Source organism: Macaca thibetana, chromosome 10 (genome assembly GCF_024542745.1).
Source record: "Macaca thibetana thibetana isolate TM-01 chromosome 10, ASM2454274v1, whole genome shotgun sequence".
NCBI classification, from domain to species: Eukaryota; Metazoa; Chordata; class Mammalia; order Primates; family Cercopithecidae; genus Macaca; species Macaca thibetana.
Window position 1 is genome coordinate 85,043,025 of NC_065587.1, and position 12,837 is coordinate 85,055,861.

The window sequence follows — 12,837 nt, forward strand, 5'->3', positions numbered from 1 at the left end:
AGTGCAATGGCCTGGGACTGTCTTCTGCTCATCAATTGTTTGACACAAGGCAAGTTATTTACATCTCCCGCTCTTCAGTATCTGCCTCTGTAAAACGAGGAGGGTAACAGCCCCCGCACTTCTCAGTGATGCCCGAGAACCACATGAGATGCACAGCACGGCACCTGGCCCACGGTCAGCACCCTGTAAGTGTCGGAGTTGTGGCTATGGACACAAACAACGGCATGGCACACCTCGGGGTCTGTACCTTTCAACATGTGCTGTTTGTTTTAGGAGCTTACTGCAAGGTTTCAAATCACCACTCCCATAGTCTGTTTTCCATCAAACACATGCACACATGTTTGTAGGTTCTCTTTTATATATAACATTTTTTTGTCCTTATGAGAGAGTAATTATAAGCCACAAAATTAAACATGACATGGAAAATCAATTTCCATTCTTGGCTATCACTGAGATCCTGAGCCTGTCTTCAAGAGAAGGGGCTTCTGTGAGCAGAAGTCGCCTATGAATAGAAATGGTCTGAAGACTGAAACTTAGCTAGAAATTGAAGCAGAAACAAAAGGACTTTACTTAATTATTGTAAAAGAAATAAAAAAAATTTTCTTAATTATTCCTGATCCAAACAATAACTTGTGTTTCTAAGAGAAGGTTCATAATATCTTTCTCCCTTAAACTTTAGGCTTATATCCTTCATATCTCTCTTGATAGTTCCAGTTGGGTGTTTAAAAGTATCCTCAAATTAATGTCTAAAAAGACTTCTGGATTTGAGCTCTCTAGCACCCCAACAATCCATCCCATTAAAATCACCTTTTAAGAGTGTAAATAAAACCACTTTGTTACAGGGTTTCCTGTATACTGTCCAGTGGCTTCCCATGCACGATGAATACAGTTCAAGGCTCCACATGATAGAGTCCCTTCCTACCTCTTTGCCCACATTCCTCTACCATCCTCACCACTTTTCCAGGCCTTTTTGTTCTTGGAACAAACCAAACTTGGTTCTACTGCAGGGCCTTGGCTCTTGCTCTTCCCCTGAGTTACAATGTACCCACCTCCAGATTTTCACGGCTGGCTCTTTCTCAACATTCAGATCTCAGAACAAATCCCACACTTTCAGAAATGTGTGCCTGGCCTGACCCACCTAAAGTAGTCCACTGCCCAGCTCTCATGCCACACTATCACAAGGCCTGGTTTAATTCACTTTACACAAACTGAAATTGCCTTATTTGTTTACTGTTTATTCTGTCTACTTCATGAGAAGAGGGAATGCAGCTGTCTTGTTCACACTGTGTTCACCATGCAGAGTTGCTCAATACAGTTGAGTGAATTAATGAATGACACCAACTGGATTTTCTTCAGTTGAAGGTTAATTTTTTAAAACATATTTGTAATACACCCTTTTTCCTCTTGAAAATACTCTTACATATGTGATAATCTATGTTCATTCATTTTGCCTGGTACCAGGTAATTTCTTTGACTCACTGGTTCATGTCATTCTTAACCTTGGGTACGTTTTCTTCTATTATATCTTTAAAGATTGTTTCTGTTATATTCATTCTGGAGTTTTCTTTAAAAACACAGATTAGAGTTGTATACTGGTGCTCTGAAAACTCTTTTAAATATCTCTCAGCTAATATATCAACCAGAATGCCACCTTGTCAGAAAGCCCAACCCTGAAACAACCTTGTACTAACGTGCCCAACCCCTTCTGCACCACCATTCTTTATTGCTATTTTTCATATAAGGCACGTAACTCACTTTAAATGGTAACTGCAACACTGCATGCTTACTCTTAAAGTGCTAGTTACTATTTTCTCCTTGTTTACTGTCTGCCCCATATTTAAGATATACAGAAGAAGAAATTTTTGTTCTTATCTACCACAGTATTACTGGAATCTAGAAAAATGCGCCTACACAGAATGGGTTAAACTAACTAAAGAATCAATATAAAATAAATACATCCTGGAATGAATGTGTGTGTGTATATATAAAGTCTGAGTGCTTTTATTTCATGGAAATTGCTTTTTCTATGTATTGCTTTGGGAATTCAGTGACTTTAATTAAATACGCAAAATCTGACCACTATTAAAATACTGATGTAGGCACTTAAAACCAAGTGGTTAATGAGCTGCAAAGCTCACTTTAAAAACAAGCTGCTCTATACATTTCATATGTACAGAATACTTCTTTTAACTGTCAATATTGATTTGAGACATGAAAGTTAAACCACAGATACAAACTTAATAATTTGATTTAGAAGTTATTACAGTTACTTCTGGAATGAAGCCTCTTGGGAACAAATTCCCACTTGAAGTTTCCTAAATTTTTAATAAAAGGCTAGAGTGTGACAGCTTAGTAACAGAATATCAGAGATAGCTTAAGATATGGTTTGGATGTGTATCCCCACCAAATCTTATGTTGAAATATAATCCCCAGTGTTGGAGGTGGGGCCTAGTAGGAGGTGTTGTATCTTGAGGGCAGATTCCTCACAAATGGCTTGGTGGTATCCCATAGTAATGAGTACCTTGAGATCTGATTGTGAAAAAGGGTCTAGGACCTCCTCCTTTCTCTCTTGCTCCCTGTCTCCCCATGTGACACACTGGCTCCCCTTCATCTTCCGCCATGATTGGAAGCTTCCGGAGGCCCTCACCAGAAGTGGATGTCAGCACTATGCTTCATGTAGAGCCTGTAGAACTGTAAGCCAAATAAATCTCTTTTCTTCATAAATTACCCAGTCTCCAGTAATCCTTTATAGCAATGCAAACAAACGAACACAGCTTAATTCTACCTGAGCTGAAGATTCTTCTATACATCAGGGAACCATTTTATTTACAAAAAGTTATTTTTCTTTGTATTTTATATCAGATTTTAAAAAGGGTGGAAGCCATGAGAATGTTAAGGAAACATTATTTAATGTGAACCAAATTAGTGAACCAAATTTCTAACTAAATTATTTTTTAGAATGTCATAAAAAAACCATAAAAACAGTGCTAAAAACCAGTATTTGGTGAAAGCAGGCTAATTAGATGATTGTTGATTGATTTGCAGTCAGTCAAATCAATCCCAGAAATTCCAGAAAATTCCCAGAAAGCTGGACCTAGATAATGCTTCCTTTAGTTGAAGTAAAATTATCACCATCATCACTTGGAAAACACACATTCATTCTAGGAACACTGTGCTTAACATTACTTGAGAAACCAGTGTTTGTTCAAAAAGGAAAAGACGATTAATGTATTAATACCCTCTGGGTATTTGATCTGATGCATGAAATGCTTTCTGGCCTCTAGATAATTCTGCATTTTCTATCTACCTTTCCCTCTATGTTCAATGGCAAAATAACTGTTATGACTTGACTTCTCATTAAGTAGAAGACTAAGCATGAATGTAGTCTTTCTTTTTTAAAGAAAAAAGTGTAAATCTATGTGAACAAGTTATTTTAATTTTAATAGGTCTCATAATTGAGAAGTTATAAATTGATTAAAATATTTATTTAAAATTAACCATAAAATTTATGAGAAGGATGGAGTTCACTTACTGTCACTGTACTATCACTTTCAAAATGTTGTGTTTAGAAAATGTTTAAATTGTGTAGAACAGAAATGGAACAAAGAATAAAAATTTAAAAGTTATCTTTGATAAATGGATAATTGAAATAAGACTTGGTGACACTAATAAGCTAGTATCTGAAAGAGAGAGACAGAGAGAGAGAGAGATAACATTGCTAATGCAATCAGCTCATTTACTTTATAAAATGAATGCTCTTAATTGGAGATAATACTTTCATGACTTACCTCTGCATACTTTAACTTCAATGTTTTATGCATTTCTCGAAAACGACTGTAACGCCTGAATACAGTCCATGTCTCATCTAGGACAGTAATCTATTAACCAGGAAAACCAAAATGAATAAGCATTAAGAAGCAAAAGTCACCAAAATTTTTCAAAACAATTTAAAAATTAAATTAACAAAAAGTGATTAGTATGTAAAATTTCTCCAGAACTGAAAACATGAATCTAGCTGCATAAATACAATTTAGAAATAATAAATGTACTTTACTTAAATGTGCAGCTTTGGCTCTCAGATCTTGTTACAGTCAGTTTGCCTATGGAAAGTGAGGGGCAGATGGTCATCTCTTAATTGGCTATAAAAAGTGCCCCTTTTTATAGAAACATTTCTAAAGAAGAGGAGGTGGAAGAGGAAAAAAACTCACTGCATCTCAGACATTGTTAGTATAATAACACAGCAGTATATTTTGTCTTTTTTCAGAGGGAGAATAATCAATCCAGCCTTTAATAGGCTGACTGGAGTAGAAACTCTGTTGCACATCAGCTCAAATAGGAAAGGTCACAGTGACAAGAAGAGGCAGGTAGACCACATCAGCCTTTACAATCACACCTAAAGCACAGGGCAATGAAACTCCAATTCCTTTCTCCACTTCCCACCTTTCTTCTGAGCTCCAGACCCACATACCCAACTTAGACACATCGTTCTTTCCACGTCACCCAGGAACTTCCAATTCAATTTGTCCAAAACCATACTCAACATAATCCCTCCAGTCCCAGCTCCGGTGTCCTCCATTTCAAAGCATTCTACCACCACCTACCAAGCGATGCCAGCCAGAGATGCTGAAGTCATCCCTGATCTCCCTTCTCTTCCTATCCCTGCATTCAAGCAGGTGCTAAGTCTTGCTCCGTTTGCCTTCTAAACATTTCTTAGAACTTTATCCTTCCATCCTTTGCCATCAGCACCATTTGACTCTAGGCCATTGGGTCTCCTGTGGACTCTGCAAGAGCGTCTCCCAACTGTCCACCCCATATCTGCCTTCTCCAATCCCTTTTCTGCATGACTGAAAAGAGATCTTTTAGAACTCAAATCTAATCATTTGATTTGGGAGGTGACCCTGCTTAAGGGGAGCTTCACGCTGCTCACAGAAAAAGACCTATGTTTTTAACCTGCCTACAGCAGCCGGTGTGCAGGCCTCTCCCACTAGGTGTCCTCACTCTTGCTGCATCCCTGAATGCACATATTCTCTGCCACCTCAGGGCCTTTGCATGGGCCACGCGCCTTTACGGGAACTTAACTTGCACATAAGGGAAATGCTCAAGTACAATAATTCAGCCTGATTCTCCCGCATGTAAATCATAGGGCCATCAATAGGAAAGTAGAAACAAGAAAGAGAGAAGACACAGGTGGGCAGCTTTGTAAAAGAGGAGTGAGTCTGAGTCCCAGCCATTATCTGACTCACTCACTTCCCAAAGTGGCAAATGAGATGATCTAGGGTGTATGAGGATGTACATGTTTAAATTTTTCGTCATCCTGGTTCTGTACTCATTTTTTACAATAACTTTTCAATTGTGGCAGGTTTCATATGAGTTTCCTTGAAAAAGACATTTCCACAAGAAAACAAAAGTGAATGTATTTACAGAAAATAATTACAAACAACAGTGCAGGTGCTCTGCAGCTGCAGTAAGCGTTTAAAGCTGGTAAGCACATTGCATGAGCTTGGGAAACCCTGTTCCTGGCTGCGAGGCCAGTTGGCCTTCCTCTCTGGCTTGCTGCTCAGCAGACCCCACTTAGGCACTGAGGGCAAGGCCAGCACAATCAGTGAGGATGTGGGGCTTCCTCCAGGCCACAGCCCCAAAATCCACAGTCTTGACTGGACACAAACCACGTGGCAAAGACCAGCTGGAGCATGAGTGGGCCCTGCTGCCTTCCAACATGGCATGCTGCTGCCTGCTCGCCCGGAAAAGCCCAGAAGTTAATGGAACTACTCCATGACCTGTGAGGAGCAAGATGCAGGATGTTTCACAGGTGAGACTATACTATACTGGGACTCAAGATTCCTCAGAAAGCCACTTCCAGAAGCCTAGGTTTCTCGCATTCCTCAGACTCTGATGTTCCCGGATCTCCTTCCTTCTCCTGAAATGCTTTCACTGCACTTCTTAGACTCACGGACAATCATCAGCAAAATCTCCCAGAACCTCGGGCTCTGCTGGAACATCCCCTTCATCTTTGCTCTAACTGAAACCCTGCTCTCCCGTGAGGAAGCACTTCCCTGGCAATGCTCTCCAGCTGGGACCGTCTTCTCCCCAACACTCTTCATCCTACCGTGCTGAGATGGGGGTTGATACTCTTGTTCTTCACTCCAACTTCCACATAACTGCTCCTGTATCCTTTCTGAAATCTCTACTCTGTGAGCATAGTGCCTTCAGACCCTGCCACTCTACCCTCCTCCTGGCAGGCAGCCATTCACCCTGGTTGCTTCCCCAATTCCTTGAAGGTTTAGAGTTGCTCACTGTCATCTGCTTCGGTCCTACTGATCTCCTGCATGATTCTTGGTAATTTCATTAATTACACAGATGATCCCTCCAACACCCTGACCTCTAATGTCCTTTTACCTCTGCCCTGGTTTCCTCCTCACTCAACTTGAAAACCATGAGAAATCCTCATAAGCACAAAACCTCAAATCTGTCCCACTCTTGAAATTCTCTGGACAAAAATAAATCACAACTCTTGTTAAAACCAACTGTCTGCTCACTCCCTGCCTGCACCTGCCCAGCAGAATGGGGCTGAGGAATAACACACCACCAAACAGACTGATCTCATTTTAAAGTCACAATTGCCACTGTTAAGTCCGCCTCTGATGACACCCACCAGTCACGCCACGTTTTCCAATTCTGTGCACTCTTCCATTCTCTTACAAAATGATTACTCCTCTTTGTCCTCAAGTCTTCACCACCTCTCTCCATCCTCTCAGCTGACAGCCTTAAGTCCTTAAAACAAAATTCCAGGGAATAATGGGAAGTAATTGATGACATCAAGAATAGGCTTTTTCAGGAATTTTGTCTTAATGGAAAGGACAGAAATGGAGTGGTAGATGGAAGGGAAAGGGAAGTCAAGATGGGAGTTTAAGATGTGAGAAATAATGGTGCGTTTAAATGCTCATGGAGTAGTGTGATAGAAAGGAGGCTGTGTTGGTGCAGGAGAGAGGAGAGAAAATTGTTAATTGTGGTGTCTTTCAGAAATCTACTCACCATTCCACTCAAACTACTCTTATCAAGGTTAGCAATGACTTCTGTATTGCTAAATCCACTGGTCAATGCTGGTTTTGATTGTACTTGGTCTATGGGAAGGATCTGACACAGCTGTCTGATAGCGTTCTCCTCCTTCAAACATCTTTTTCATTTATTTCAGCTTCCAGGTAGCTACACTCTTATCTTAGTTTTCTCTTCATCTGGGATTTCTCATCTCCCTGACCTCTAAACATCAGAGTCCTCTAGGGCTCAATCCTTGAATATGTTTTATTTTCTACCTGCACTCACTGCTTTGGTGACCTCATCCCATCTTGCAGCATAAATTTACATGTGGATGACTCCCTGCATGCCCGTACCTCTCTCCTGAACCCAGACTCGTATATCCTACCGCCTACTTGACAAGCTGGCCTACTCGGATGTCTGATATGCATCTCACACTTATCATGGATGCACTTAACAAAATTAATCTCATCCAAACCTGCTCCCCCTTCCCATCTCAGTAAATGACAATATTCTTCTCCCTGTTCCATGCAAAAACTCTGGCATCATCCTTGATGTCTGTCTTTCTCATTCACACCTCACATCCAGTCAGTCAGTGAATCCCTTCTTGCCAAACTTCCAAAATAGAATGAGAAAATGACCATTTCTCACTATCTCCACTGTTCATATGTTGGTCCAAACACCATCATCTCTTGCCTGGATTATTTTTAACAGCCTCCTAGTTGGTATCCTTGCTTACAGTCTTGCCTCCTTCCTTCATTTTTTTTCTCAACACAGGAGCCTAAGTTATCTTGTTAAAAATTAAGTATGATGGGGCCATTTCTTTGCACATATGGAGCATCCTCATAACGTGTCCCATCTGACTCAGGGTACGAGTTTGAGTTCTTCCAGTATCTACAAGGATTTCTACAATCTGTCTCCTCCCTGGCTCTTCCCCAACCACTCTCTTCCTTGCTCATCTAGGGTGTACCCAACATGCTACACAGCAAGTACGGCCTTAGAGGCTTTGCTTATGTTTTCCTCTTTCTGGAATGTTCGTTTCCCATGTTTTCACATGACTAGCTCCCTCATTTCCTTCAAGTCTTTGCTCAAAAGTCACTTTCTTAGTGATGTCCTTCGTAGATATCTTATCTAAGACTGCATCCTCTTTTTCCCATTCAATACTGCTTACTCTTCTTCCCTATTTATTTTTCTACTTAGCACTTCTGATTACTTAACATGATCTGGATTTACTAATATATCTTGTTTCTTGTCTCTCTTCCCAACTAGAATGTAAGCTCTAAGGAGAGCTAAGATTTTTACCTGTTGGTCACTGCACCTTAGAGGAGAACTTGACACATCACCGGCATTCTGAAGAGTTGGAAGGGGGAGCCCCCAGATGGACTTGTCTTAAATATACTCTGCCTCTTAGTGACAATGAATCAGCAATGCCTTTTTTAAATCTCTCTGTGCAGGCCTCAAACAAAATCAGGATAAAGGAACTGGACACTCAGCTTGTGGGGATTTAGCCTACGGTGTTTTCCTCTTTGTTGCTTTCACAGCTAATTAATGTTGCACCATGTTTTGAAATCTCCGAATAGTGAAATGGTACTTTAAACCTGCCTCACAATTTTGGGTATCATTCTTCTTTCCCGCAGTGGCCCCAGAATAGTATCCTTATAAGTGATACCAGCTTCTCTAATGAACTGCATACACCAAATACTGGGGAGAACGTGATGATATAGCTAAGTGATTTCCTAGGCAATAGATACAAAAGGCATTCGGGCACAAGATGACAAGACAGCGAGAAGATAAAATCCCCATCTAAGAAGGTTCCCCCAAGACACCCCCTTCTGCCTTAATAACACCTTCCACCCCTGAGTGCTTATCACAGAAGGCGGGATGCTACCATTGTGTGTGTGTGGAGCTGGGAGGAGAAAGAAAGATGGCTCAATGTGAAAAGAACTTAGCTGCCCAAAGCTACATTTTCTATGTACAGTTAAATCCACACTTAACATCGTCAATAGGTTCCTGGAAACTAACTTTAGGCAAAACAGCATATAGCCAAACCACGTTTTCTCATCAATGCTGTTAAAAAAATGATGTTGAATGAAATGACGTCATTCGAGGACCTGCTATAGTTGGTTTGCTTAAAGTTGCAGTTTCCAAGAACCTAACAATGATGCTATAAACTTACTGTATTCCTCTGAATTGGGCTTAATGAGGTCAGTAAAAGTATCAGAGGAGTCTTTTTGTGACTCTTCTGGTGACTCCAGGAATCCTACCATTAATGAGAGAGAGGCGACTCTCTGGAACCGTTAACCCTGTGTATATAATAAGGTCTCAAATATGATGAACAATAAAAATCATTACTGGCATATTCTGGGTAGTGATTTTTGTCTCTTACCTTACTTGATATTTTAACAAACTCACACACAGAACCTCAATGACTTCTGCCCTCGATATTTCAGTTTAATGTCTAAACCAGTGCTGAGCAGCATCAGCTGCACTGGGGCACTTGTTAGAAATGTGTGCTCTGAGGTCTCACCCACAGCTCCTGCATCAGAAACTCTGGATTGGGGTCTAGCAGTCTGTTCTGACTATCCCTCCCGGGGACTGTGATGCAGGTTAAGGTCCGAGCAGCCTGGCTGTAAACCACTGGTCATGTTGTCACTTCAAAATCAGATGTCCCACTACCCTCCCAGGCCAAAGCCCTTAGTGCAGCATTTAGGAACTTTCCCAGGCAATCCCAGCTCCCAGTGAACTAAAAATCTCACAACCAAGACAACGTGTGAATAAAGAAATATGGCATATTCATAGGTCTTCTGAAGGGTCTTCTGAATGGCCTCCTCAACCACACACCCCTTTCTGCACCTGGAGAGCTCCTGCTCAGTCCCCAGGGTAGTATCCAAACCATGATTTTTCCTTGGGCAGCAGCCCCATTCCCACTCCTTTCTGCCTGGAAGAATCACTTATTCCATCTCCTCCATCATCCCTTAGCATTTAGTTCACACCATGATTAGAACACATAGCACAGGATATTAATTACATAATGTTGCACTAATTGATTTATGTAACTAATATTAATTATACATCTCTCTACTTAGGAGATTTTAAGCCTTCTAAGGGAATAAGCCATTTGTCTTTGGTAGTAACTGGGGTGGGGTGGGTGGACTCTCATTGCAGAGATACACATTTACTGAGCTCCTGCCATGTGCCTGGTACCATGTTAGATGCTGGTAGTTTTCTGAGAGACATACTTGACATTATTTTACTTTTCAAATTAGGTAAGAGTTCAGGCTTGACCTCAATTGGCAAAATAGAACGCATGGCCTACTGGAGTCTTGGTTGCTGTTATTCTGTTCTGGTGGTTTCATTAAGGTTCACATGAATCAAAGATTACTGAATTAGTTACAACAGTATGACTTAAAAAAAAAACTGCAGAGAATATGGTGTATTCTCGATATATTTGTAACACAAGTTCATAGTAAGGCATGAGACATTTAAAAATTCTTCACTCTTGAGATTTTCACCTGAATTCAGGCTAAATATGGGGATTAGCAAGGCTCAAGCTTCCCCCTTTATATATAACACATTTGAATATCCCCTTATCTATCAACATGCAAACAAGATGAAGATGATGCATATCACCAGCAATCATAATCAGAAATGGTAGACAAGGCAACTGCATGTATGATCACTGCACAGAAAAACGGTTAAACCCTTTCCCCGGAATGGAAAGACCCCACGCCTGGAGCTGAGGATCTGCTCATGGGAATCTTGAGAAAAAATAGACAGAAAGGCAAAAGTAAAGACAAAATTAAAGCCCTCTTCTGCCCCAAATTAAAATCGGGCATGAAATACGGTGCTGATGCAGAAGGGAGGAACAGAAGATCAGTACACCAAGTCAGTCAGATGAAAACACTTCATTATTTTATTTAACGTTGAGAAGGCAAGGTATCATTACTGCATATATTTGAGGAGCAAATTCATTGCTTCTCTCCCTCTGAGTGGTCTCACTGATACAAATCCTTCTTTCCTGGGCCATAAAATGATCAAGCACAACTTAAACACCATAAACACGTCCTCAAGATGGACTGCATTTCCTTATCAACAAGTCTCAGTTGAGTGCTTCCCACAAATTTATGTCATACACTTATTTTGCTGGTTTAAGGATTGCCAGTGTTAAGATCTGTCATCAGTAGATATTTGGTTATGTATATCTAGCGGTGTAAAGAGGAGAATCAACAGTTTTTCATTCAAGGAATCATACTCCAACCGGCTGCCTTTAACTAGTTACTTGTAGAGTCCTCTTCAGTAATATTTTTTAAAACAACATATGGGGGAGCTACCTCAAGCATATTTTTAAAAAATCCTTGTAATTAGTAACTGTTTAGAAGAAACAGTCTAATAGCAACCTAATATATACTAAAACAAGTTTTGTCTGACTTTTGCAAAATAAAATTTAGGAAGTGACATAACTATGAACATGTTTGAGCAAATAGGAAATATATTCCTAATGAACATGCCTGTATGATGGTAACAAGCATTAATGCATAAGGTTTAATTAAAATCTCCTTACATACTATAGAAAATGAAAACTAATATATACCCTCCCAGTTGGCAGGCCTCACGGTGGAAGACATGAGATGCTCCATGGGGTATGGAAAGAAACTATTGGTACTTCTCTTTTTTTCTAATCTTATTCTTTCTACATCTCTACTTCTGAAAGTGTGTTCTAATAAATACTATGTACAGTTAGTAAATGTTATACTATCTAAACAGATAAAAATCAATATAGTGGGCGTGCCCGCTCAATAACTTTTCCAGTGATAGCTATGTGTGATTTGAAAAGTTCAGGCTCTGTGACTTTAAGCTGTGGCTGGTAAAAGATGCATGCAGGAAGGCCTCAATGTTTCCAAGAGAGCAGGGTCTAATTAACCAATTCTACTGAAAGTCTTCTGCAGCAACATAACTATGAGTGTGTCTGAGAAAACATGAAATATATCCCAAATGTATGAATCTATACCGTAACAAGCATTAGTGTATTAGATTTAATTAAAATCTCTCAGACAACTGTTGCAAATTGTACTAAGCCAGAAGTAGTAAAAGAAGCCAACACCCCATTAATCATGCCAATCTCCCAGAGAGATCACAGGCTGCCATCTGATTGCTCCTCAATGTGATCTGCCCCTGCCATCCCCAAATCGAGGACAGACAGCGCCAGTGCTTTCTGATTTTTGTGGGCATGCACACCCCGTAGGTGCTGACTCTGTCTGGCTGTCTTCACTGTGACCTCTTCCTGGAGCTTACGTCCTTTCTCTCTGATCAATTACAGAGGCTGGACTCCAGGTTAGTCCTCTTGGCCCTGGGAGACCAGCACCTCAAAATTCCTGACTCCCTAGGCCTTCTGGTGGGGCCCATCGGAGCAGTCCCCCAAACTGAGAGCCTGTGGTGTCAGCCTGCTCTCCTGGGTGCTGCCCTGCACTGCTGAAGACAGCCCCCTAGGACGGTAGAATGAATTTACACTACAGGTATGCCATTTTAGCTCAGCAGTCACTCCTACTTGGAAATCCTTCCAAATTCCATTCTCTGCGATGAGTATTTCAAAATGTCCTAGATTTTTCCATCCTCACAATGATCTCGGTTTACTGAGATGATTAGAGTCACTTAAGATCAACTCCCTGAGTATCCTTTTAGCACATTTCAAAACAATGCTGTTGCTACATTCATTTTCCTTCCTTCTCTTCACCCTCATTTAATTTTCCTGATTCACTTCTACCTGAGAGGAGAGCCCCTCTCCAAGGTTAGCCTCCTTCTGTACTG

General features: G+C 40.7%; 2 protein-coding genes across 3 annotated transcripts in view; both read right to left on the reverse strand.

The window, feature by feature from the left end:
* LOC126929186 (eukaryotic initiation factor 4A-I-like) overlaps positions 1-12,837 on the reverse strand; it is a 515,423-nt gene that overhangs the window by 147,062 nt on the left and 355,524 nt on the right. The window lies entirely within an intron of this gene.
* KIF16B (kinesin family member 16B) overlaps positions 1-12,837 on the reverse strand; it is a 315,708-nt gene that overhangs the window by 59,853 nt on the left and 243,018 nt on the right. For both annotated transcript variants that reach the window (XM_050745331.1, XM_050745330.1), the window contains one exon: positions 3,789-3,878. In XM_050745331.1, the coding sequence (XP_050601288.1) occupies positions 3,789-3,878 (90 nt within the window). The remainder of the gene's footprint in view (positions 1-3,788; positions 3,879-12,837) is intronic.